The sequence below is a fragment of the Microtus oregoni genome, unplaced genomic scaffold (assembly GCF_018167655.1).
Source record: "Microtus oregoni isolate MIOR12 unplaced genomic scaffold, Mior012 000049F_ref0000343, whole genome shotgun sequence".
Taxonomy (NCBI): domain Eukaryota; kingdom Metazoa; phylum Chordata; class Mammalia; order Rodentia; family Cricetidae; genus Microtus; species Microtus oregoni.
The window spans coordinates 2,368,880-2,396,765 of NW_024543223.1; the positions used below are offsets into that span (position 1 = coordinate 2,368,880).

Consider the following 27,886-nt stretch of genomic DNA (forward strand, 5'->3'; position numbering starts at 1 on the left):
ATTATTGCACAGTAATTTGAATCAGTCTGGATAAAATGGAAACACAGAACTATGTGGAGGGCCGGTGAGTTGGCTGAGTGCCTCCTGCCAAGCCTGAGGATCCAAGCTGATCCCTGACACCCACGCTGTCTTATGACCTCCACATGAGCACCAAGCTCTAGACACAGGGTTGGAGAGATAGCTCAGTGTTTAAGAGCACGGGGTGTTCTTCCAGAGGACCCAGGTGCAATTCCCAGCACCCACATGGCAGCTCATACCTGTCTGTGATTTCAGTTCCAGGGGATCTGACACCCTCACAACAATGCACCTAAAACAAAATAAATTGTATATAAAAAGAATCTCCAGAGACATGACATGCTCTAAGTAAAATACCTAATTTTCAAAATTTTAGAAACCGGTCGGTGGTGGCACATGCCTTTAATCCCAGCCCTCTGGAGTCATAGACAGGCAGATCTCTGTGAGTTAGTTCAAGGCCAGCCTGGTCTACAGAGTAAATTCTAGGACAGGCTCCAAAGCTATGGAGAAACCCTGTCTTGGGGGAAAAATTTAGAGACAAATAGAACCAAGCAAAATTAGCTAAAAAGAAAAAAAAAATCAAATCAAAAGTGAAAGGTGGGTCAGGAATGGTGGTATACTCCTACAGTCCCAGCAGGCCAGAGACAGGATCTGGGTGAGTTCCAGGCCAGCCTGGTCAACATGAGTTCCAGGTCATCCAAAACTACACAATGAGACACTGTCTCATAAAAAGAAAATGAAAGACACCCCTCCCCCCCAACAAAACCCAGCCCAAGTAAATAATAACAAGGCAAAAGGCTCCCTTTGTCTTATCCTGCTGATAGGAGGCTAAGCACTTTCCTTTACAGGCTTGTGTTCAACTTCTGGGTCCAAGGAACCCTCCAGGCTTAAGCTTCCTGAGTGGCTGGCATTACAGGAAACAAGAACCTTGCTTTAGGATTGATTGTTTTATTTTCTTTTCTAAGAATGTACTTTTTAGCCTGGTGTGTGGTACTCAAGTGCTTGCCTTGAACACTCAGGACTCTAGGTTCCATCCTGGGCACCTGAAACAGAATGTTCCCGTACTTGTCTAACTACGCCTAAGTGAACTTCTAACAAGCAGCACGGAGGGCATCACTACAGGGCGCAGTTGTCTGTCCGTCCATCTAGCAAACCCGGGACAGTCTTCCAGGCAGACTACATGTGCACATTTCAGCGGCTGTAATTATATTTTACAGGATACAGGTGCCTTTTTTATTTATCTATTCCCTTCTAATGAGTGCTAACATAATTTCCAATATTTTCAGTGTTACAGCTGTTATAAGTTTCGATTCTCTCTGGAGTTCCTCATTCAATCCACGCATTAACCGTGGCTCATCGAGTGCCACCCTCTCTGCTCAGGATGTCCGGCAAACAAAGGATTCCTCAAACTCTTTTTTTGTTGTTGTTAATATTAATTTTTTTCCCCCCTAGAGGTTGAAGATTGGGCTCTCGACAACCTAGGAAGCCAAAGTATCTGAAGACACTTAACCGGGCGCTGGGTCTGGGTTTTGGCGGCCCGCACGCTCCGCACCGGTAGATCCGGCGGGGTGGGGCCGAGCTGCGCGCGACCCTCGGCGCGCTCTGGGAGTCCAGCCCGAGTGACCGCTCTGGTCACCACGGCCGCGGGCTCTATGACTCCGCACATGCTGGCGGAACGGGGCGGAGTCGGCGGGGAAGGCGGAGAATGTCGGGCACCATGAGTCTCGGCGCGGAGCTCTCGCGGAACCGCGTCGCGAGAAGCAGCAAGTCCCGCGCTTGCGCAGTGCGGCGGTGGCCTGTGGCGCGGTCGGCGAGTGAAGGGGTTTAGGTGGTGTGAAGGCCAGCGCCGCCTCGACCTGTGGTCACCATGAGCGGGACCTTAGCGAAGATCGCGGAGATCGAAGCCGAGGTAAAGGGCGCGCTGGGCGCCTCCCTTCCCAGGCGGTGCCGCTGCTCCTATGTACCGTCGACTGCGTCGCCCAGTGCCTGCCACCAACTCCCTCCCGCTTCCTCAGCCCAGGCTTGCACCGCCTCGGCTCCTTGCCCCCTTCCTGAGCGCCTGTGGGCCTGGGCCCCTCAGTAACTTTAGGGGCTCCCTCTTCCACCTCCTGGCCCCACACCTAGTCCTTGGCAGGTACCCTATCTGGTATTCAGCGTATGTCTTGCTATTTCTGTTTTTCTTGCTTTTACACCGATCTCTTCCAGACTCCGTGACGTGATCACATAAAGTCTTGCCTACCCGCCACTCTAATCCCGATGATCCCCCCTTTTGCACGTCATGGATGGTGGCGGTAAAAAAAAAAAATCTAAAAGTAAATCGATTCTACCCGGATAGTGTGTGATGCCTGAGAAGTTCAGAGCTTTTTGATTTGTTTTGTTTTTGAGATAGGGTTTCTCTGTTTAGCTTTGGAGCCTTACCTGGAGCACTCTTTGAAGACCAGGCTGGCCTCGAACTCACAGAGTTCTCCTGCTTCTGCCTCCTGAGTTCTGGGATTAAAATCTCCTTCTGCCTCCAGAGTTCTGGGATTAAAGGCATGCACCACCACCACCCGACGAAGTTCAGGGCTTTTTAAAGTGTGTAAAATGGTGATCCTGTTTTTGACCGGGTCCAGTAGAAACGAATCCTGTAGGTGGGTGTTAGTTCCATTTGTGGATAGGAATTGGAGTGACGTGGTGCTATCACATGGGCTCTCATTTTTTTCTAGTTGAACCTGGGTTTTCGCCTCCCCTCACTCTTTTTTTGGAGACAAGATCTCTCTACGTAAGCCCTGGACGTTCTGGAACTACTGCATTAGCCAGTCTTGGATTTTTCTTTTTAAAAAAATATTTAGGCAGTGCTTAGGAAGCAGAGGTAGAGGCAGGTGAAACTGTAAATTCAATGCCAACCTGGTTTACATAGGGAGTTCCAGGACCCTCAGGACTACATAGAGAGACTCTATCCCAAAAATCCACAAATAAATGAAATGAGATGAAATGGGCTCACTGACATTAGTAGGACCTCGAAAAATAAAAGATTATGCATGCTCTCAGCTTTTGGGAAGATTCGGGATACTTTCTTTTCTGAAGTGCTGCAGGTTTATGGCTGTGTTTCTTCCCTTATTAGATGGCTCGGACTCAAAAGAACAAGGCTACAGCACATCACCTTGGGCTGCTTAAGGCTCGCCTTGCCAAGCTTAGAAGAGAGCTCATCACTCCGAAAGGTGGCGGTGGTGGTGGGCCAGGAGAAGGTTTGTGATTCCATCTATTGTGTGTGTGTGTGTGTGTGTGTGTGTGTGTGTGGTTTCTATTAAACTAATATGTCAGAGGTGTGTGTATATGTATGTATTCATATGCCTGTGAATTATTTGTTTCTTTTGAGACTGTCTAGCTCTTGGCTGTCCTGGAACTCACTATGTAAACAAGGCTGTCCTCGAACTCACAGAGATCCACATGCCTCTACCTCCCAAGTGCTGGAATTAAAAACATGCACCAGGCCAGGCGGTGCACGCCTTTAATCCCAGCACTCGGGAGGCAGAGGCAGGCGGATCTCTGTGAGTTCGAGACCAGCCTGGTCTACAAGAGCTAGTTCCAGGACAGGCTCCAAAACCACAGAGAAACCCTGTCTCGAAAAACCAAGAAAAAAACAAAACAAAAAAAAAATGCACCAGTACATCTGGCTTCTGTGAATGCTTTTTGTTTTTGTGTAAACCCAATGCTTTGGGTTTCTCTGTAACAGCTCTGACTGTCCTAGAACTACTCTCTGTAGACCAGGTTGGCCTAGAACTCACAGAGATCTGCCGGGCTCTACCTCCCAGGTGCTGGAATTAAAGGCCACCACCATGTCTGGCTACTTTATTTTTACTTATTTGCCTTTATTTATTTATTTTTTTCCAATTGAGGTAGATCTTACTGATTCTGGAACTCACCAGTTCAGCTAGACTATTTGTCAAGCTCTGAAGAGCTGCCTGTAAGCCAGCAATGGGTTACAGGTGTGTATAGCTGTTGCTAGGTGTCACAGGTATGTGTAGCTGTTGTTAGGGGTCACAGGTGTGTGTATCTGTTGCTTTAGTGAGGTTGAAGTAAGAAGTTGGTGCAAAGAGGCTGGACTATGAAAGCAGAAATAGTAAATTGGAGAGAGCTGTGATTAGGACTCAAAGGAATGCGGTATATTTTGCATACTTGCTAGAAAGACCCACCAACAGCTCTAAACTTAGTTGCAGCCATTGTTAAAATACAAGGAAGGCCTTAGTTGGTTCAGTGCTTGCTGTGCAGGTGCGAGAACCTGAGTTCAGATCCCAATCCCATGGAAAAAGCTCTTCTACTCCCAGTGCTAGAAAGGTAGAGGTAGGGTTCCTGGGGTTTTCTGGCCAACAGTCTAGCTGAAGGTGAGTTCCAGGTCTTAACAGGTAAAGTAAAAATTGATCCAGGATAACATCTGATGTCAACCTCTGGCTTACACATCACAGGCTTAAGAACACCAGCATAGACACACAAAATCGCAAAAGCTGGTAACACAGTACTTGGGACTAGAGGCAGGAGGATTGCAAGTTCCAGTGCAACCTAGACTACTTAAGTATATCCTTATCAAAAAACATGATTACACTAGTCTCAGATATAAGATAAAATCCAAACCAGAGTTAAACTTAGAGCTCCAAGTCCACACCCTGTTTTTTTGTGTATGTGTGTGTGTTTTTGTTTTGTTTGAGACAGGGTCTCTATGTAGGCCAAGTTGGAATTGACCTTTCAGAGTGCCACCTTGCTTCAGCCTCTGAATTGCTGGGATTAACACTATGTAACACTATGTCTGACTTTATTTATTTTGATATTTTAAATTTTTGTTTGTTTTTGTTTTTTTTTCTAAACAGGGTTTCTCTGTTAGCCTTGATTGTCCTGGAACTCACTCTATAGACCATACTGGCCTCATTCACAGGGATCTGCCTACCTCTGCCTCCTGAGTTCAGGGATTAAAAGCATGCACCACCACTACCCAGATGATACTTTAAATTTATGTATGTGTTTGGCATAGTGGTACACACCTTTGATCCCAGGACTTGGAAGGAGAGGCAGATAGATCTCTGTGACTTCCAGAATAGCAAGATGTGTATAGTAAGATCCTATCTCAAAAAAAAAAAACAAAACAAAAAGTATGTTTGTGTGTCTGTCTGTCTGTGTCTGTGTGGTTACTTGTATGTATGTGCACTGGTGCTTTCAGAGGCCATAAGAAAGAATCAAATCTCTTGGAACTGCACTTAAAGCTGCTTGATGTGCGTGTTAAAAACCAAGCCAGGGTTTTTACAAGAGCAGCAAAGAGCCATCTCTAACTCCTGTGTTATTTGTTGGGTGAGTGGTTGGGTGTTTTGCCTGAATGTATATATCTATGTACTCTGTGTGTGAAGTGTCCCCGGAGGCCAGAAGAGCATATCAGATCCATTAGATCCTCTGGAACTGGAGTTACAGATCATTGAGGGCTGCCTTGTGAGTGCTGAGGATTGAGTCTGGGCCTCTGCAAGAGCAGTTAGTGCTCCAGCCACAGCATATTGTGGTTTTGAGAGATGACCTCAGATATTCCAGCCTGGCCTCCAAACTTGGGATCCTTCTGCTTTTTACATCCCAACCACCGGGATTACAGGTATACATCACCATACCTGGCTAACCTTCATTATTTAAATATTATATCAAAAATAATTTAATAATTATTATAATTTAATTATAATATAATAATTATAATTTAAGTAATAATGGATTACCTTGTTTTAATTAAGTACTGCATTAAATTGAATTGTAAATTTTATGCTTGAATTCTATTTCACAAGTAAGCCGCAGAAAGTTAGAGAAATACTAACAAAAATGTGTAAGGACTTAGGTGGGTGGTAATGCATCCAAGGATAACTGCTGTCTTCTGATGTTTGTTAATGTTTCAGGTTTTGATGTGGCTAAGACAGGTGATGCTCGAATTGGGTTTGTGGGTTTCCCATCTGTGGGGAAGTCAACTCTGCTAAGCAATCTAGCAGGAGTATATTCTGAAGTGGCAGCGTATGAATTCACTACTTTGACCACTGTGCCTGGTGTCATCAGATATAAAGGTGCCAAGATCCAGGTGAGTAAGATTCGCGGTCCAAGAAAGGAAAGAAATCCATTTTTTTCATGCATTTCAGGAGCTCTTTATTAGTGATCCACAGTGTGTCGGGTGTATATTTTTATTTCCTAGGCCTCTTGGTTTTTCAAGACAGGGTTTCTCTATGTAGCTTTGGAACCTGTCCTGGAACTCACTTTTTAGACCAGGCTGGCCTTGAACTCAGAGATCCACCTGCCTCTTGAGTGCTGGGATTAAAGGTGTTTCCCATCGCTGCCCAACTGGCCCCTCATCTCTTAACAGTTGCTACATTAAATGGTTTAACAATAGTGTAATACAATGAAGAAGGGCCTATGGAGATACATTAAAAAACGGGACTACTGGGGCTGGAGAGATGGCTCAGCAGTTAAGAGCATTGCCTGCTCTTCCAAAGGTCCTGAGTTCAATTCCCAGCAACCACATGGTGGCTCACAACCATCTGTAAAGAGGTCTGGTGCCCTCTTCTGGCCTGCAGGCATACACACAGACAGAACATTGTATACATAATAAATAAATAAATAAATAAATAAATAAATATTTTTAAAAGAAAGCGGGACTATTTCTAAAATCTGATAATGGGGGAAGAACTTCTGAGACAAAGTACAAAGTGACTTTTGGAAGTGACTTTTTAAGATTTATGTGTATGGGTCTTTTGCCTATGTGCCTATACGTATATGTGTGCACCATGTGCATGACTGGTGCATAAATCCCTGGGACAGACCGTCCTGAGCTGCCATGTGGATGCTAGGAATTGTACTCAGGTCCCATAGAGGAGCACCCAGTGTTCTTAACCACCGAACTGTTTCTGCAGCCCCAGAAGGGAGTCTTTTGAGAAAAGATCATATATAGTCAAGGCTGGCTTGAACTCCAGGTTTGTCCTTGCTTTAGCTTGTGAGGTGCTAGAATTATAAGTGTTTGACGCCACACCTGGTTGGCAGGGTGTCTTGAAGTTAGCATATGTTTTTCTATTTTTGTGATAAAACACCATGACCAAAAGGCAAGTTGAGGAGGAAAGACTTTATTTGGCTTGCACTTCCATATCACTTCGAAAGAAGTCAGGACAGGAACTCACACAGGGCAGGATCTTGGAGGCAGGAGCTGATACAGAGGTCATGGAGGGGTGCTGCCTACTGTTTTGCCCCGCTTGGCTTTCTCAGCCTGTTTTCTTACAGAAACTAGGACCACCAGCCCAGGGATGGAACCACCTACAATGGGCTGGGCTCTCCCCTATTAATTAATAAAGAAGAGAATGTCCTACAGGCTCACTAATAGCCTGATTTTCTCAGTTCAGATGCTCTCCTTTCAGATAACTCTAACTTGTGTTGTGTTGCCAAGAGACTAGCCAGCACAGCATAGAATTTGACCAGCTAGAAAAATAAAAGTACATTTAAGGCAGCTATCACACGTCTTTAATCCCAGCACTCTGGAGACAGAGGCTACAAATCTTCGTGAGTTCAAGGCCAGCCTGATCTACATATCGAGTTCCAGGACAGCCAGGGCTAGGTAGAAAGACTCTGTCTCCAAAGAAAAAGAATTAGAAACAGACAAACCAATAAAAAACAATGGTACTGGTACATCTTATAGTGATTAGCTATCGGGTATCTTAAAGGTAGGTTGAGATTGAATTTATATAGGGTCTTTGTATATGCTAAGGAAGCTGACCTTTATCTATATAAGACTTGAACATTACTCTAAAGGCACCTGAGTTTCTGTAACCCTGGCTATCCTGAATCTTGCTCTGTAAAGCAGGCTGACCTTGGACTCTTAGAGATCCTTTAGCCTCTGCGCGCTCCCCTCCCCAATGCTGAGATTAAAGGTGTACACTGCCACCACCTGGCTTTAATTTTCTTTTTTCAGTTTAATGTAAAAAAAATAATGGTTTTCTTGAATGATCATAGGTGCATGCCATTATGCTTTGTTCTCCTCTGTCCCCTCCCCTGCTCCTTTCCTCTCCTCAGTTAATCCTGATTCCTGCTTTTATTTACTTTGTGGATTCTGTAGCCTTCTGTTTCCTACCCTTTCCCCTCATCTCAGTCTCCTTTCTAGTTTTGTGACTCCCCTCCTATATAACTACACACATACACACTCACAATTTTAAATCTAAACTCTATACAAGAGGAAACATGAGGTATTTGTTTTGATCTCTTAATATTTTCCAGTTCCATCCATTTTCCTGCCAGTGTCCTGATTTCATGACTGTATAATACTCTGTTTTGCATAATATATTTCACGTTTTTACATGTTTATCTGTTGATGAACAGACACATAGACTGCTGCTTTGGTTAATTGTGAATGAATAGTACAGCATAAATTTATATATTTTAGTAATAAAGGATTTACTAATCGATAGAAATAGTTGATAGATTCATTGGATGGCTTAAAGAAATATTAGAAGTGCTGAAGACTTATCACTTGCTAGCTACTTTATTATTTATTTATTTATATATTTATTTATTTTTGAGACAGGGAGTCTCTGTATAGCTCTGGCTGTTAAACTCACTTTGTAGACCAGGTTGGCCTACAATTAAGAGATTTGCCTGGCTCTACTGGGATTAAAGCATGTGCCATCACACCTAGCTTTACTTGTTAATTTATACTAAGTGGTCGTAAACTTTTTGTTTTAACTTGTGTTTTTTTACTACAAGTTTTCATATAGCCAGATTGGTCTCACATTCAGTTTGTAGCTACTGATGACCTTGTATAACTCCTGATCCTCCTGCCTCTACCTCTGAAGTGCTGTGGTCATAGGCCTGTGCCACTGTACCTGACTCTCATTTTCCATAAAGTATATAGTGTGTATATCTGAAGCTTTTTTTTTTCCTGTGACAGTATTTCTCTGTGTAGCCCTGATTGTCCTGAAACACACTCTATACCAAGCAGGCTGTGGACTCAGGAGATCTGTCTCGCTCTGACTCCCATATGCTGGGATTAAAGGCATGTGCCCACACTGCCCAGATTTTTTTTTTATTTTTATGTCCTTGGGAATTGAACTGAGGACTTCGTTCATGCTGAATATCTCACCCTAATTTGAGAGTTTCTCTCTCTCTCACACACACACACACACACACACACGAAATTGCCACTGCAATCAGCATAGTGGCCGTATGTAGTCAGTCCTTTGTATTTATAGGTTCTATATTCAAGGATTCGACCATGGATTGGATTGAGTATATCTAGGAAAGAAATTGGTGTATATATTGTTTCTATAGTATTTACTTTGTATTGATATTAAATGTAACCTATTGATTGTTTACTGGTATGTGGATGGATGCATATAGGTTATGTACAACTATAATATTTTGTTGTTTTTCTCTTTTTGTTGTTGTTTTTCAAGACAGGTTTTTATTGTGTACTCTGGCTATCCTGGAACATGCTTTATAGACTAGACTGGCCTTGAACTCAAGAGATCTTGCCTGCCTCTGCCTCCCACTCTGAAGGTGTAAATCACAAACAATCCCACACCAGTTTGGAATTAGATTATTAGAGAGGTTTTTTATTTTAAGGGAGAAAAACTTACAGATCACCGTCCCAGACAACACCCCTCTGCGCAATCAGGAATGGAGCCTACTCGCCGGAAGCGGAGCCAAAAGCCAGAGCGCCAGAGCAAGAGCAGAGGGAAGTGGCCGCTTTTTTAAAGGGAGAGAGACCACGCCCCAGTGGGCTGGCATCTCAGTGGCTATTGGCTGAAGGAGCGGAAGGAGCTCCCGCAACACCACTCTGCCAAAGATTTATTTGTGTGTGTGTGTGTGTGTGTTTTATTTTTTTGAGACAGGGTTTCTCTGTGTAGCTTTGGAGGCTGTCCTGGAACTAGCTCTGTAGACCAGGCTGGCCTGAACTCATAGAGATCCACCTGCCCTTGCCTCCCGAATGCTGGGCTTAAAGGCGCACGCCACCACCTCCCGGCATTATGTGTTTTGTCTGCACACCAGAAGATATCATTGGAGTCCATGGGACTAAAGTTATATACTTGGTTGTGAGAAGCCATCTAAGTGCTGGGAATTGAACTCAGGAATGCTGGAAGAGCAGCCAGTGCTCTTTACCACTGAACCATCTCTCCAGCCTGTCATTTTTATATAAAGGATTAGAGCACCTCTTGATCTTCGTATCCACAGATGTATGGGTGCATATGTGTTTTGGGAGGCTGATTTTGGCGCCAATCTTATACACATATTGAAGGACATCTGTCATGTGACTTTTCAAAGTTTTCTTATGCCCCTTCTTTGTTTGCCTCTTCCATTACTGAGTGATCACTAGTCAGTTTTTGCCACTGCAGATTAGTTTACATGGTAAGCCGGGCGATGGTGGCGCACACCTTTAATCCCAGCACTCGGGAGGCAGAGGCAGGCGGATCTCTGTGAGTTCGAGACCAGCCTGGTCTACAGAGCTAGTTCCAGGCTCCAAAGCCACAGAGAAACCCTGTCTCGAAAAACCAAAAAAAAAAAAAAAAAAAGAATTTTATGTAACTGAGAAACTGTGTAAGGGCTACTGAGATGGTTAAGGCACTTGCCTCCAAGGCTGATGTCTTGCATTTGGTCCCTAGGACCCACATAGTAGAAGGAGAGAATTGACTCTGGCAAGTTGTCCTCTAACCCTTAGAGCATTTTTTTCTCCCTCTTTTTTTAAGATTTGTTTGTTTATTATAGTGTTCTGTCTGCATGTATCCCTGCAGGCCAGAAGAGGGCACCAGATCTCATTACAGATGTTGTGAGACATCATGTATTTGCTGGGAATTGAACTCAAGACCTGGAAGAGCAGCCAGTGCAGTGCTCTTGACTTCTGCGACATCTCTCCAGCCCTTTCCTATTTTATATTATTTTTTTTATTTTAAAAGTAATTTTAAAGTTAAAAAGTATTACACACAATTCTCTTATATTTCTGACTGCTTCCCTTAATTTTTTTTTTTTTTGTCTTGGCCAGGTTTCTCTGTAGAACAGGCTGGCCTGGAACTCAGAGATCTGCCTGCCTCTGTGTCCTGAGTGCTGGGATTCCAGGTGTGCACCTCCACTACCAGGCTGGAAGTGAGTCTTTTTGAGAAAGGGTCTTATTAGTTTTGCAGGAATACTGCAGAAATTATGTTGTGTCTTTGTCCTTATCATGGGGCTTATAATGTTAGTTATGTTGACATTATGTGATGTATATACTGCTCTGTGTTTATATGTGTGTGCACTTGTGTGTGCATGTAGAGATCAGAGATTGATAGCAGAATGTCTTCCTTTATTGCTTTCTGCTTTAACTTTTTGAGATGGTTTCTCACTGAACCTGGATCTGGTTGTTTTTGCTAGACGAGCCCTTGTCTATTGAGCCCTGGGAATTTCCACCCCCACTGACCTGATGTTATATGTGCATACCTCTTTCTTTACCTTGTTTTCATGTGGATTCTAGGGATCTGAATGCAGGTTCTCTTGCCTTTTTTTTTTTTTTTAAATCAAAAAGGTCTGTAGCCAGTCAAGCCCCATCACTATTTTTTGTTTTCAGACATATTCCTTCTATGCAGATCAACCTGGTTTTGGTGGGTTTGTTTTTGTTTTTGTTTTTTTGATTTTTGAGACAGGGATTTTCCGTAGCTTTTTGGTTCCTGTCCTGGAACTAGCTCTTGTAGACCAGGTTGACCTCGAACTCACAGAGATCTGCCTGCCTCTGCCTCCCGAGTGCTGGGATTAAAGGCGTGTGCCACAACCGCCCGGCCTTTTTTTTTTTATTATTATTATTATTATGTATACAATATTCTGTCTGTGTGTATGCCTGCAGGCCAGAAGGGGGCACCAGGCCTCATTACAGATGGTTGTGAGCCACCATGGGGTTGCTGGGAATTGAACTCAGGACCTTTGGAAGAACAGGCAATGCTCTTAACCTCTGAGCCATCTCTCCAGCCCCTCAACCTGATTTTGAGCTTAAGATTCTGTCTTTGCATCTGTAGTGGGAGTTCTAACTGGTTTGATGTTAATTTATGTGAGTTCATTAAGATGGTGTTTGCAGCTGGGTGGCTTACACTTTTAATCCTAGCACTCAGGCAGAGGCAGGCAGATCTCTGTGAGTTCCAGGCCAGTCTGGTCTACAGAATGAGTTCCAGGACTGTCTGGGAATGTGTTACAGTTGTAGTGTTGCAGAGATATCCTGACTTACAGGGAAGCCAGGCTATACTTAGAGCCCCAATATGACAGCTCTGGAGGGGGGTAGAGCCCCAATAGGACGACAGCTGACAATTGGGAAGCCAGGCTACCTGAAGATAGGGTGCAGTGGGGGATGGTCTCCCTGCAGGATATTGGGATCCTGCTCTCCTGCAGAGCCAGTACAGCTGAGCTCTGCTCTGTTCACTTAAGGAAGTGTCCTAGCAGAGCTATCTGCTTCTTCTCCAGCCAAAGATGTTTCTTCTTTGCTAACACTCTGCTAAAGGGGAAGCCCCTGTAGAACTGTAGCAATCTCCTCCTGCTCTGTTGAAAAGTTGTTACTATTTTCTGATCCGCCTTGCTCAGCCCCCTTAAGGAGCGTCTTAGCAAAGTTCTTTTCTGTTCCGCCTTGCTCAGGCCCTTTAGGGAAGCTTCTCAACAAGGTTTTTCAGCTCAGTCCCATAAGAATGGTTCTTCTAGTCTGCCTAGCGAATGAAGGTCATCCAAGACTGTTTTGGGAAAGAGATTTATTTGGGAAGGAGTCCAGGAGAGTGGTGGCCCCTAACTGAAGGGGGCAGAGAGACTTATATAGGGCTTCTTAGGGGGCGGAGTTTTCCCAGAGAGACGAGGGATTGGTTAGATTTAACCTGCTCAGGGATTGCTTAGCTTAGTTGGTCAGGGCAGAAATAGCTGTGACTTTATGGTCAAATTGTGTTTCTTTCACTAGTTCTTTTTAGCTTTTGACTCCAATCTTAGGACCAGAGCATACATATTTCTTTCAGTGGCTCTGATTCTGGGGACAAAGTGTGTTTGACACTAGTTTCAGGGTCAGGGCACGTGTCTTTAGTCCTGGGTTCAGTGATAAAGATGTTTCTTTCCCTGGTCCAGGTCTCAGATCCAGCATGTGTTTTTGTTTTTGTTTTTTTTCTGACTCTGGGTTCAGAGTCAGGGTGCTCAGTGATTGGTTGGTTTCCTGCTCCAGTTGTCTCTTTTACCTTACAAGAACAGCAAGGGACCCTGTCTGAAACAACCATAAGAAAAAAAAAAAGAGGGCAAGCGATAGATGGTGTTTGCAGAGCTTCTGAACGGAGATGTTTTCTTTACAAATCTAGTTACTAGTTCAGGGAAGATATTCTGAGAAAATCCACATTCCAGTTCTGATTCTCATGCTTTCATTTTATTAAAATTATTTAATTATTTTTTTCATGTGTTTTCCTGCTTGTGTGCCTGTGTACCACTTGCATGTCTGTTGCCTGAAGAGTCATAAGAGGTTGTTGGAGTCCCTGGAAGTGGAGTTACAGATGGTTTTGAGTCACCATGGGGGTGCTGGAAAATGAACCCATGTCCTCTGCAAGAGCGAGTTCTCTAACTGCCTAACCTCTGTATTGTTACAATGTTTGTATATCCTGTGCAATCAAGCACATTCCTTAAACTTTTGTCTACTCATTGTGGCGTCTGTTTTTGCAACAATTGTTGCTGTTATATCACTTTGCCTAATGGTGACATTCAGTTCTTTCCATTACATTTGTTAATTGGATTTCTGTATGAAAGAGCTGCCCTTCTTTTACTTATTCAATAATTTATAACAATGTGGGATTATGGATATTTTATTTTATGTGTTATAATTCAGTACTATTAGCTGGTAAATGGTGGTGCATGCCTTAAATCCTAACACTTTGGGAGGCAGAGGAGGCAGATCTCTTAGTTTGAGGCCAACCTGGTCTACAGAGAGATTTCCAGGATAGTCAGGGCTACACAGAGAAACCCTGTCTTAACCCACCCCCAAAATTCAGTACTATTATTACCTAGGTTTTACCAGCTTTGACCATTAGAAAATTCCTTTTGTTGTCTCCTTATGTTTTTTATATAAGCCCTCACCTTGTTTCCTTTTTCTTTGGGGATGTGGTTTTCTAGGTAGGCTAAGCTGGCCATAAGCTCAGTGGCCTGCTTTGCCTTTGCCTCTTGTGTGCTGGGATTGTAGTGTGATTTGTTGAACAGATTGAAAATCACAAGAAAAAGTGCAAAAGGATGTCATGGTCAAGATGATGTAATGTGTGCTTGCTTACTCTTATTTTACCTAGTCATGTGTATGCATGGTGTGATGTGTGTGTGTATACGCTTGTTTGTGGGCATGTGTGTATGGAGGACAGGTATCTTTGCCATTCATTCTCCCCCTTATATATCAAGGCAGGGTCTTTTACTCGAACTCAGCTTCCCATTCAGCTAGTCTAGATAATCAGCTTGCAGTGGGAAGTAGCCTGTAGCTGACCTTTAGTATATGCTAAGGGAAATAGCATTCCAGCATCACTTACTAGTCAGGAAGATTGGATTTGATAAAATGGGTGTTTTAGTACTTGCCATTCTAGAACTTAGAAAGTGGGTGGAGGTATGGAAGGTCCAGAAGTACAAGGTCATCTCAGGTACTTATTGATTTCAGGAACAACTGGGATTCCATAATACTCTGTGATCTCAAATATGGGGGGGGGGGGGCGGTGTCTCTGTGACCACCGAGCCTGGGAAAGTAAGGATTCAAATGAAGCAAAAAGGAAATCTAGCCTGTGGTGGTGCACACCTTTAACCCCAGCACTTGGGACACAGAGACGGAGTTAGAGGCCAGCCTGGTCTACAACGTGTATAGCCAGTGCTACACAGAGAAACCCTGTTTTGGTAAAAGAAGAAGAAATTGTAGTTCAACACTTAAGAGCTGGTGTTCAAGCTTTTTTTTTTATTTAAAGATTTATTATATATTTTATGTATGTGGATGTTTTGTCCGCATGTACTTTTGCACATCAGAAGGGGGCATTGGTTCCTCTGAGACTACAGATATAGACGGTTGTGAGCTGCCACCATGTGGATGATAGGAATTGAATTCACAACCTCTGAAAAAGCAGCCAGTGCTTATAACCACTGAGTGATTTATATTAAGCGTAATTAAACAGTACCATTTGGAAAAACGTTTTCTGATGTAACGTAGTTCCCTGTGCACACGGAGGCATATACATCAAAAGTCCTCTCAAAGATGGATTCTGGAGGTAGGATGCCTGTATTATCTTAAGGGCCTAGGGGAAGATCTGGTGTGATCTGGTCGTCTGGGCTATCAGCCACCTCTGGTCCTACTTGTGGGAGTTTGGCATGGCCTGGCCCTTACAGATAGTGCAAAGATCCCCAGGCTCTTAGCCACCTCTTTCCCCAGCCTTCTGGGCAGAAAACATCTTTTCCTTTAAACAGACAGCCCTGCTTGTTTAACATTCCTGGTCTCCCTAGTGATACCTGTGAGCACAAGGATCTCTGCTCCCAGCACAATGAAAGGTTGGATTTGGGTCTCATAAATTTTGGAGACCAGAGAAATAGTGGTTTTCAAAAGAGGATACTTGTCAGTATGATTGATCCATTCACATTCATAACCAGTTCCTTTTCCCTGTTCTTAATCTTGCAGCTATTGGATCTCCCAGGTATTATTGAAGGTGCCAAGGATGGGAAAGGCAGAGGTCGTCAAGTCATTGCAGGTGAGTGGTCTGGGGCTGCCGTCTGCAGATACTACAGGTAGCTTCTGTTGGATAGCAATGGTCTAGTTCTTCACCTCTGTAAGTTCTGGATGTTTCAGATGTCATCTTTATTGATTTTTTTTCCAATGTGGGTTTTTTTTTTGTTCAGTAGAAATCTTCTTTAATTTTGATAGATTCTAATTTGCCTTTAAAACCTTTTTAGGTTTATTTTTTATGTTTTGTTCATAAGTAGTACTTAGCCTGCATTGTATGTATGTGCCCCACATGTCTGCCTGGTCCCTGGGGAGGCTGGGGAGGTGGTTGTATCCTCTTGAACTGGAGTATATAAGTGCCTGCCACCATGCCTAGCCTGGTTTTGTTTCTTGCTGTTTTGTTTTGTTTTTGTTTTTTTTTGTGCATGAATTCTGGGATCAAACTCAGGTCCTGATACAAGCACTTTACCTACTGAACTATCCCCCCAGCCTTGAAGATGTTTTATAAATCCATACCTCCTTAGTTTTGTTCATTTTTATTTTTGTGTGTGCTTTGTCTGTGTGTGTAGCTCATTGACCATGGAGGTCTGAAGAGAGCACATTGGATCCCTTGGAACTGGGATTATGGATGGTTCTGAATGCCAGGAACCAAATCTAGGTCCTTGGCAAGAGCAGCATGTGTTCTCAACCATTGAGTCATCTTTCTCACCCAGAGATATAATATTAAAAATATTTTTTTAAATATTTATTTATTTATTATGTATACAATATTCTGTCTGTGTGTATGTCTGCAGGCTAGAAGAGGGCACCGGACCTCATTACAGATGGTTGTGAGCCACCATGCGGTTGCTGGGAATTGAACTCAGGACCTTTGGAAGAGCAGGCAATGCTCTTAACCGCTGAGCCATCTCACCAGCCCCAGACTTAGATTCATGATGCGTTTGGTGCTGTAACAGATTATGTCACATTAGAAGAAGGGAATATTGATTTTGATTTGCTGTTTCAGAGCTGTCAGTCCAGTATGTCAAGGAGGACCAAACAGAGCTTACATAGGTCAGATGGTCAAAAGAGAGGTGGAGGGAAGTAAAGAGGATGAGAGAGGGGATGGTGTGAATGACCAGTGAGTACACAGAAAGATTCAGCCTTGTTGGTCTTTTTTTTGGGGGGAGGGGAGTTTGGTTTTTCGAGACAGGGTTTCTCTGTGGCTTTGGAGCCTGTCCTGGAACTAGCTCTTTTAGACCAGGCTGGTCTCGAACTTGCAGAGATCCACCTGCCTCTGCCTCCCAAGTGCTGGGATTAAAGGCGTGCGCCACCATCGCCCGGCTGTTGGTCATTGCCGCCACGGAGAGCAGTCATTAAATACTGGTAACACCACTGCCTGCGGGAAGGGTGTGATGTACTCCGCTAGTGGGAATATAAACTTAGAAACACTCTCAGTTGTTTAGCAGGTTCTGGTCACTTTTATTTGTGATGTGCAACAGTTTCACTGGTGTCTATCTAGGAAAAATGAAAACATGACAACAGAAAGACTTGGGGATGAGCATTCTCCCCCTCCCCACCCCAGGGTTTCTCAGCATAACAGCTCTAAGTGCTCCAGAATTTGCTTTGTAAACCAGGTTGGCCTTGAACTCACAGAAATCTGATTGCCTCTGCCTTCCAAATATATGACTGTTTATAGCAGACCCAAATTATGCTTTCAAATTGAAAATAATATATATATATATATTATATATTCCTCCATAGGTGACTAGCAGGTAATAGTTTACTACTCAGTTATAAGACACAAGTTGCTGGGCAGTGGTGGCGCACGCCTTTAATTCCAGCACTCGGGAGGCAGAGGCAGGTGGATCTCTGTGAGTTCGAGACCAGCCTGGTCTACAAGAGCTAGTCCAGGACAGGCTCCAAAACCACAGAGAAACCCTGTCTCGAAAAACCAAAAAAAAAAAAAAAAAAGACACAAGTTTACTGATAACAAACACAATGTGCTTGAATATTAAGAAGTGCTAGAAGAAAAGATTTAAGCAGAAAAGGGGACATTTTTATTTTACTCTATGTGGAATTTTAAAAAGTAAAACTTCCTATGATGCTAGTAAGTGCTTGGCAAGGAAGTGGTCTAAAACTGGTGTAACTTTCCAGGGTGATTTGAATGTTCTGTATGTTTTGACTGACTTTTTTTTTTTTTTAAGATTGATTTATTATGTATATAACATTCCATGTATGCTTGTACGCCAGAAGAGGGCACCAGATCTCTTTATAGATGGTTGTGAGCCACTATGTGGTTGCTGGAATTGAACTCAGGACCTCTGGAAGAGCAGTCAGTGCTCTTAACCTCTGAGCCATCTCTCCAGCCCCTGACTGACTTATTTTTGACAGGGTCTCTCATAGTCTAGTTGTCCTGATCTTCATGCTGGGATTGCAAGTGTCCACCACCACACCTGTCTTTACTATCTTGACACTGTATTTTGACGAGTGTGCTGATATTATTAAATCATCTGCTAAACAGATACAGTTTGTTTTTGTAAAGTGTAGTTTGATAAGGCAGATTAAATGTATGTTACTTGAGAACTGGAGAGATGATTCAGTGGTTACGAGCACTGACTGGCCTAACAGAGGATCCAAGTTTGGATTCTGAACACCCACATGGTAACTTACAACCCTCTGTCTCCAATTTCAGGGGATCTTCTGGCCTTTGTGGGATATTCAGGCAAACACTTAACACCAAATCAAAACCAAACCAAATACATGACTGTGCTCATGTAATACAGATAATGTAATCTGGATTTTATTTTAGAGTGTGGATTTTAAGGTTTATTATTTTAAATGAGTTTGTATTTTAAAAACATTTCTAAGTTTCTTGGTAGTTTATCCCTCAGCTGATATCTTTAGTGTGACTGTCTTACTTATGCTTAAGACGGGCCACTTTTCGGGGGATGGTTTGACAACTTTAACTCATGCACTACAGATTGATAGCTAATATAAATCTTTGGTAACTTTCACATTTTATCTGTATATAAGAGCAAGAAAAAAATCTCAGTCTGGGGTTAGATAGAAAACACCTCAATTTGAGTTTTTGGGTTGGTAAAGGCTGTATGCATTCAACTTAGGGTGTCATTTTTACCCCCAGTGGCCCGAACATGTAATTTGATCTTGATTGTTCTGGATGTCCTAAAACCCTTGGGACATAAGAAGATAATTGAAAATGAGTTGGAAGGCTTTGGGATTCGCTTGAACAGCAAGCCCCCCAACATTGGCTTTAAGAAGAAAGACAAGGGAGGCATTAATCTCACAGCCACTGTAAGTGGGGAAGATGACATGGGTAGAGTACCGACTGGAGGGTTGGCGTGAAAGGGGATTCACATGTGCAGAAATTGATAACTTGAAACTGTTCTCCTCTTTTCCTGTTCTCATTGAGATAATTCAGTGACCTTGTATTAAAAGATAAGAAAAACAAGGTCTAGACAGGAGTCATCCTCAGACTGACTTTTTCAAGCATTTGGAACAATATTCCCATGAAGTAGCTCCCAGGACCCTGTGCTCTCGTTTATCATTGACTTATACAGCCCTGACCAGAGACCAAGCATTGGCCTAGGCTCTGGAAGTGGCGCCAGGAAGGCATGGAGTAGTCGAGAACCCTCATTTTTGGGTAAATGAACAATTAATGAGAAAGATGCAGTGTGCTAGATTAATAAAGCAGGGAAAGGTGAGGAAGCTGTGTGTTCCCCATCTCCCCCGACTGTGTTTCATGTATCTCAGGGTGGCCTCAAATTTACAATGTAGCTGGGAATAATCTTGAACTTCTTATACTCCTGCTTCTGCCTCCTGAGAGCTGGGAGGACAGATGTTTTCCAGCATGCTTGGTTTCTGGGGTTTCTTGGGATTGAATCCAGGGCTTTGTGCATCCTGGGTAAGCATTCTACCCGCTTAATTTCAGCCCCCGACTCTAGGGCTACTTTTCTCTTTTTTTTTCCCCCCCAAAACAGGGTTTCTCTGTGTAACAACCCTGGCTGTCCTGGAACTCACTCTGTAGACCAGGCTGGTCTAGAACTTAAGATCTGCCTGCCTCTGCCTCTTGAGTGCTGGATTAAAGACTTAGGCTACTATGACCCACAGGGTTACCTTTCTAAGTTCACAAAAACACTGGCTGAGGTGACATGAGAATGGCAGTCAGTGAATATCTTGGGGAAGGATGTGTGTTGGAGAGGAGAGCCAAGTGTAAGTTCCTGAGATTGAAACATGAAAGCAGCAGAATGAACAAGCTAGAAATGAGCTCCTTGCATAATATTATTCTGACCTGTGGAATGACCTTGACTGCCTTTTGTTTTTGGTTTCTCTGAAGATTTTTTTTTCATTTTTGTTTCAAGTGTTTTGCCTGCATATGTGCATATCATGTATGTGTGGTGCCTAAGATGCTTTTGTTGTTTTTATTCTTTACTCTTTTGGGGGGCCTACCACCCAGCCCCAAATAATCACATACGGAGACTTAAGAATAACTTGTGAATGTCCGCCCTTAGCTTAGCTTGTTTCTAGCCAGCTTTTCTTAAATTATCTCGTCTACTTTTTGCCTCTGGGCTTTTACTGTTCTCTGTTTTACTGTTCTGTATATCTTTTCTTTCTTTCTTATTCCTTGTCTATTTGTGTAGCTGGGTGGCTGCCCCTCGAGTCCTCTCCCTTCTCTTGCTTCTCTGATCTGTTCTTTCAGACCAGATTTCTCCTTCTATTTATTCTCTCTGCTTGCCAGCCCTCCTGTCCTTTCTCTTGCCTTACTATTGGCTGTTCAGCTCTTTATTAGGGCAATCAGGTGTTTTAGATAAGCAGCGTAATACAGCTTCACAGTGTTAAACAAATGCAACATTAAAAAAAAGGCAACTCATTTTTGCATCATTAAATAAATGTTCCAGAGCATAGATGGATGTAATACATCTTACACTAATATTCCACAGCACTGAAAAGACTGAAAGAGGGTATCAAATACCTGAAATTACAGACAGTTGTGAGCTGCTATGTGGGAGCTGGGGGCTGAAACTGGGGCTTCTATAAGAGCAGCAAATGCTCTTAACTACTGGGCCATCTCTCTAGCCCCATGTTTAACTTTTATAATTTTTAGTGTTTTGAGATAAGTTCTTTTATATACCAGGCTAGCCTTATATAAAACTTCTGATCCTCTTTCTTCCACTTCTTAAATGTTAGAATAACAGGCACATGCTTTAGCTTTTGTGTTGAATTGGTTTAAGAGGTTATTCTGGTACTCCTGTGAAGAGCTGATGGCTTGGAGTGTGTTGTCATCTTCCTGTCATCTTAGCAGTTTGGAAGTTGAGACATAGCAGTTGTGAGTTTCAGATCAGAGTGGGCCACATACCAAAACCCTGTCTCAAAAACAAAAGGCTTTTCCCAGCTTCGTGGCTCACCTTTAATGCCAGCACCCAGGAGGCAGAGGAAGGCAGATCTCTTAAGTTCTAGGACAGTCAAGGCTTCACAGAGAAAACCTGTCTTGAAAAACAAAAACAAAGAGGTGTTTTTTTTTCCCCCATTATTTTATGCATATGGCTGCCTTGCCTGCATGATACATTAGTGCCCTGCTGTGTGCCTGGGGCTTAGAGGCCAGAGGAGGGTTCTTTGGGCAGCATCACACTATGAAGCTGTAGCTGCCCTGGAAGTCTCTGTGGAGACCACATTGACCTCGAACTCAGAGAGTCCTGCCTTTCACTGCCTGCTGATTCTGTCCTTAAAGGACAAGCTAAGCAATGACTTCTTTACAAAAATAAAAAGGAGGAGAGGGTCAGGTAGGAGTGGTGGGGTGGGGTGGGGTGGGCAACACACACCATGTGTTTTGTGGCGGTTGGAGGTCGGAGGAGAGGCTGCAGAAATCCGTTCTCTCAGCCGTGTGGGTCCTCAGAATGGCAGCAGGCCCCTTTACCTACTGAGCATCTTACTGACCCTGAAAACTGCATTTTCTTTTTTAAAATTATGTGTATGGTGGACAGTGGTGGCGCACAGCGCACGCCTTTAATCTCAGCACGTGGAAGGCTGAGGCAGGCACTTTGTGAGTTTGAGACTACCTTGGTAAGAAAGAAAAGAAAACTGTTTAAGATAAAGTGGGAGAAGGAAAACTGTAGAAAATTAGACTGTCGGAGATCCAATAAAGACAGTCTTTCTGACAGAATGGGAGCAAGCAGCTTTATCAGTTGCTGTTTTGGTCAGTGAATTAAGGTCTTAGAATTTCCTCAGAGTTCAGATTAAAATAGGTTTAAGCTCTCTTTTCTGAAAGATCTTCCTGTTTATTTTGCCTTGATACCTGACCTTGAGAGTTCTTTGAATTAGTGTGCTATAACTTGTTCATAGCTATTTGGTTTCTTTTTTTTTTTTTTTTTTTTTTGCTTTTTCGAGACAGGGTTTCTCTGTGGCTTTGGAGCTTGTCCTGGAACTAGCTCTGTAGACCAGGCTGGTCTCGAACTCACAGAGATCCACCTGTGATGGAGGAAGGTCATTGGCTAATAAAGGAACTGCCCTGGCCCATTTTATTGGTTAGAGGATAGGTGGGAGGAGAAAACAGGACAGAACACTGGGAGGAAGAGGAAGTGAGGTCAGAGACTCCACAGCTCTCTCGGGAGCAGACGCCTGAGAGAGAGATGCCATGCCCTGCTCCCGGGATGAAGCTAGGACCCAGGATGGACTAGGCTAGAATCTCCCCGGTAAGCACACCTTGGGGTGCTACACACAGATGATTAGGAATGGGCTAAATTAATATGTGAGAATTAGCCTAGAAGAGAATGGGCCAAGCAGTGATTAAAAGAATACAGTTTGTGTGTTGTTATTTCGGAGCATAAGCTAGCCATGTGGGCGGCCGGGTGTGGGGGACGCAGCCCTGCCGCCCTTATTACTTCACACCTGCCTCTGCCTCCCGAGTGCTGGGATTAAAGGCGTGCGCCACCATCGCCCGGCTGCTATTTGGTTTCTTGATGGACAAAGGTGATTGCTAGATTGATATTGAATTAGGACTTTACCTTAATATCCTGTTCTTATTATCTTCTTAAAGATGGTGTCATCGATGATTGTAACATAAGACTTGAGTGTATGAATTTTGGGGACTGGGCTGTGTGCAGGACACAGCACATTTTACACCTGCCTGAGTTTAGAAAGCTTTGTAGGTCTACTGTAAGTTAATTACTCTTGTCAGGGCAATGTAGTGAGTTTACATTTTGGCTAGAAGTTTTCAGGCACAGGGCTGAGATGTAGCTCAGTAGGTAGGATGCCTGCCTAGCATGCACAAAGCCTTGTTTAGTTCACAGTACCACATTGACAGAGCCTGGTATTGCATGTCTGTGATCCAAGCACTTGGGAGTTAGTTATACTTAGGAGGATCTAGATCATCCTTTGTTTGAAAGCAGTCAAAAAGAGAAAAGTACAGAGAGACTGGATATGATGGTACCTGACTTTAATTCCAGCACCCACGCAGAGACAGGTTGATCTCTTTGAGTTCCAGGACAGGCAGAGCTACATAGTAAGACCCCGTCTCCCAATAAAGAAGAGTACATGGTCCCCATCCTCCCTGATTGGTCTTTTTTTTCTCTCCATTCAGTGCCCTCAGAGTGAACTAGATGCTGAAACAGTGAAGAGCATTCTGGCTGAATACAAAATTCACAATGCTGATGTGACGTTGCGGAGTGATGCCACAGCGGATGACCTCATTGATGTGGTAGAAGGAAACAGGTACTTGGTGTGTTGTGACTGGGTTGAAGTTAGAGGGAGACTAACAGTGGTTAGGTAGGAATGGAGTGCCACATGCGGGTTGAAGTTCATTTCTGACTTCTTCCTTGCTCTGCAGTTTGATTAAAGATGGTGTTATTCCCTGCTCGGGTTATTTGCTGCTTACTTAAGCTCTTCTGTCAGCAGTAGTTGGTCAGGTCAGTCCGCTCTCTCCAGTTACTACTACTTGAGCCATCATATAGGCCACCTTGCACAAATCAGAGCACCAAGATGTGTCTCTTCCATGCATCCTAACTATGTGGCTGAACACTTGTATGAAACACTGTTACTGTTAGCACTTGAGTAATTTAAACCACTTTGTTGAAGTTATTCCTAACATTAACACAGAATCTTCTTATTTTTTTATTTGAGGAATTTAAGTCAAACGGAAACAAATGAGTGCAGTTGGACAGTTTAGGAGTGAATCACTGAGTCTGAGAAACTGCAGCTTGTGTGACTACTAGTGATCTTAACTGTCGTACTGATTGGACACTAGGACTGTAATAGTACTAAATGCTCTACTTAAAGCCAGACAGCGGTGGCGCACACCTTTAATCCCAGCACTTGGGAGGCAGAGGCAGGCGGATCTCAGTTTGAGGCCAGCCTGGTCTACAGAGTTCCAAGATAGGTTCCAAAAAGCTACCCAAAGATAAACCCATAATTCCTTCCTTCCCTCCTTCCTCCTTCCCTTTCTTTCTTTTTTTTTGTTTTTTTTTGTTTTTTTCTTTGACACAGGGTTTCTCTATGTACCTTAGAGATCCACCTGTCTCTGCTGAAACTAAAGGTGTGTTACCACCACCAGTGCTCAGCATATATACCTGTAATTTCTATGTTCCTTTCAGCCGGTGCTGGACTTTGTGCATGGTAGGGGAGACTGAATCATGAGTTATAGCTTACGACAGTTTTTAAACACTAAACTTTTTTTGGGCGGGGGGGTGGAGGGGTTAACAGTAGCTCACTATCTGTCCTGGAACTCTGAGTCGATCATCAAGCTTCCCCTTAACTTTTGGTGATGCCCCTTCCTCTGCCTTCCAGTGCTAGGATGGCAGGCATGTGCCACTATGTTTTGTCTTCTTTAGAAACAAAGAAAAAAATTAATTCCAAGGACTGGCATTATGTTTGAAACTGGGGCCTGAGTTTTATTTTACAATCTATAATTCAGATTTTGGACTTTTACTTTTATGTGTATGTGTCTGCACCAGTGTGCAAGTGCCCAAGCAGGCCAGAAGAAGGTGTCCCCACTGGACTACAGGAAGTAATGAGCTATGCAGTGTGGGTGCTGGGAACCACTAAGTCCTCTGGGAGAGAGAGCCAGGGCTCCTGTCTGCTCAGCATCATGCATACTGTGGGTTTGTGTTTGTAGTGGTGTGTGTGTGTCGGGGGTGGGGGTGGGGGCGGTATTCTTGAGTGCGTGTCATGGTCCCTACTTGGAGGTCGGAGGACACTTTGTGAAGTTTGTTCTCTCCTTGCACCTTAGTGAGTTCTAGGATCATCCTGGGTTCAGGTTTGCTGGAAGGTGCTTTGCCTGCTACTTCCTGTAAATGGACGGTGCTGATGGCTTTTGAGGCCTCTGGGGGAGTGCTAAGTATTCAGGCTGTTTTATCAGCAGCTCCAAGTTAATAACTTTTCTTCTTCTCCTCTGTAGAGTTTATATCCCCTGTATCTATGTATTGAATAAGATTGATCAGATCTCCATTGAGGAATTGGATATTATCTATAAGGTTCCTCACTGTGTGCCCATTTCTGCCCATCACCGCTGGAATTTTGATGACCTGTTGGAGAAGATCTGGGACTATCTGAAACTAGTGAGAATGTGAGTCCTAATGGTGGCATCGGGGCTCCTTAACAGAATGTGTCTGTTTCAGAGGTAGAAGTAGCCTGTTTCCTGTTGAGGAGATTGGAGGTCACTTGGCCTGCTGGCAGAGGTGGTAGAGGGTCGTGTATATTCAACACATGGCAGCCTGTCTTTCCTCTGTTGTAGTTATACCAAGCCCAAAGGCCAGCTACCAGATTACACCTCCCCGGTGGTGCTGCCATACTCCAGGACCACGGTGGAAGATTTCTGCATGAAGATTCACAAAAATCTTATCAAAGAATTTAAATAGTAAGTATCATGACATGTGGTACTTCCCTGTGAGTTACTGGTTTCACTAATAGTAGTAGTAATTCTTAGAGGAGGATTATAGAAACCAGGTAACAAAGATGCCGCTGAAGGGATTTCTTGAAGGGATCCCTCCCCGCCCCCCTTTTTTAAAAATAATTTGTACTATGTATCCCTGGCTGGCCTCTGCTTCCTGACAACTGGGATTATAGGCTTGTGCCAACATGACCGCCTTCCCTCTTGATGTTTATTTTTATTTCATGTGTATGTGTATATGCCTTAGTATGTATGTGTACCACATGTGTACAGAGCCTAGAAGGCATTATCAGATCACTTGGAATTACAAGGAATCAAGCTTGGGTTCTCTGAAAGAGCAGCATATACTTCTAACCTCTGAGCCAGCCCCCTCTCAGTGTCTCCTTAAAGGCAAGCCTACCTAACTGGAGCAAGAGAGTTCCAGAAGCCTCTTTAGTTTAGCTCAGGAGTGTTTGCTGGGACTCAGTTTCCTGCCTGGCCCTCCCTCACTCACCTTTTATTTGGCAGATATTGATTTTAGGGCATGGCCAGTGGCTTAGTGGATAAGAATGCGTGCATTGAAAGCAAGAAGACCTGGGTTCAAATCCCCTGCTCTCACATAAAAACTGCTTGGCCCCAATTGCCTGTAAGCCCAGCATTATTGGTTAGAAACAAGGGGTGCTGGAAGCTTCCCTGGGTCTTCTGGAGTGCACTTAACTGCTCAGCCATCTCTTTTGTTTTGATTTTTGTTTTGTTTTGTTTTTCAAGACAGGGTTTCACTGTGTAGTCCTAGCTGTCCTAGAACTCACTCTGTAAACCAGGCTGGGCTTGAACGCACTCAGATCTGCCTGCAAAGTACTAGGATTAAAGGTGTGCGCCACCACTCTTGGTTCAGCCCCCTCACTGTTTTGCCTTTCTTCAGTTGACTATGGAATGAGAGCAGTTCTGAAAGCATTGTCTTGGTGTATGAAGTCCTAGTGCACGACACTACTGTGGAAGTAGCTTTGAGTGTCCCAGTTTGGAAGAAGGCTTTTGTCTGTTGTAGGTCTGTGTCTTAAGAGTTAGGATGCTCAGTCTGCTAAGACTGGAACCTAGGCAACTAGAGCTAAAGCTGGTTGTTACTGCCACTGACTGCCTTTATTCCTTTTGCTACAGTGCTTTGGTCTGGGGTCTCTCTGTGAAGCATAATCCTCAGAAAGTGGGTAAAGACCATACATTGGAAGATGAGGACGTCATTCAGATTGTGAAGAAGTGAACCTGCCTCCCCTTCTGCTGGCCAGCCACAGCAATGTTCCTTTAGCACCAAGTACCCTTCTCAACCTTCTGTATTTAGCAGCCATGGGATTGGGGTACAGGAATGGAGATGAAGACTCCAAAGTAGAACATCATTTGTCTTTGTTGGGGGCGGGGGTAGGGTCCCATTTATTTCAGGCTGGCCTTGAACTCTGTAGCTGAGGCTCACCTAGAATTCTTTATCCATCAGTTTCCATCTCCCAAGTGCTGGGCTTGCCAGTGTGTACCAGCATCTCAGCAACATTGCCTTTCTTACCTTGGTGTCAGTGTCTTGAACTGTATAAAAACTCTGGTGGGCCCATTGGCTGTGTGTCATTGTCAGATTTGCTGTGGGTCCAGCTGAATGAGGAAACAGCTGTATGTACAGGCAGGCGGCTGCAGAGCGGGAACCAGATAACTGTGCTGTCCTGTGTGAGGGACAGTAATGAGAGGCTCTTTCACCTGGTGTGGCCTCTGCCTTCAGGTGATCTTAGGACATTAGTGAGGGGAAGGATATCCTGAAGTTATCTGCTTATTTCCTCCAGTGCTGATCTGTTACGGAAGATAGCAGTTGAGTGGTCGGGGAGCAGAGTGGGGTTTGAGTTGTATAGAAACCTAAAGAGATTACTCAGCCTTTGTAAGCCTCCGTTTCATCATGTAATACAGGGATAATGGCATTAACTGTTAAGGTTGTGGTGCTGGTATTAGGGGTGGGTTTTGGAAGTTGCTTAGCACAGTGTCAATCTTATAAAAATACTCTATATTTTGGTTCCTGTTGTTGCTCAGTTTTTGTTTTTTTTAAACTGGGCTCATTGCCTGCCATAGACTTAGCACAGGTGTGTATTATCACAGTCATGTCACCAGGACCTCCAAGCTAAGAGACTTTGACTTTAATCCTTTGGCAACCTCTTGTTGACTATGTAACTTGGAGGAAAGCAGGGGACATGAGAAGTGAGGTGGCTGCTCTTACCAGAATAGGCATGTAGATACACATCCCTGGAATGGGAGGGGGGAGGTTCATTAAGACTACTGGAGAGCTGATTGGTGGCAGTGCGAGCCTTTAA

The 27,886-nt window shown here is 43.8% G+C and overlaps 1 protein-coding gene across 1 annotated transcript; it reads left to right on the top strand.

The window, feature by feature from the left end:
- Positions 1 to 1,729: 1,729 nt before the first annotated feature.
- Positions 1,730 to 27,590, top strand: LOC121436603 (developmentally-regulated GTP-binding protein 1). The gene is made up of 9 exons (XM_041636634.1): positions 1,730 to 1,924; positions 3,119 to 3,242; positions 5,916 to 6,091; positions 15,650 to 15,719; positions 18,816 to 18,985; positions 23,268 to 23,398; positions 25,080 to 25,247; positions 25,416 to 25,538; positions 26,706 to 27,590. The coding sequence occupies exons 1-9, from the start codon at positions 1,883 to 1,885 to the stop codon at positions 26,803 to 26,805; spliced, it is 1,104 nt and encodes a 367-aa protein (XP_041492568.1). The 5' UTR covers positions 1,730 to 1,882; the 3' UTR covers positions 26,806 to 27,590.
- The last annotated feature ends 296 nt before the right edge of the window (positions 27,591 to 27,886 follow it).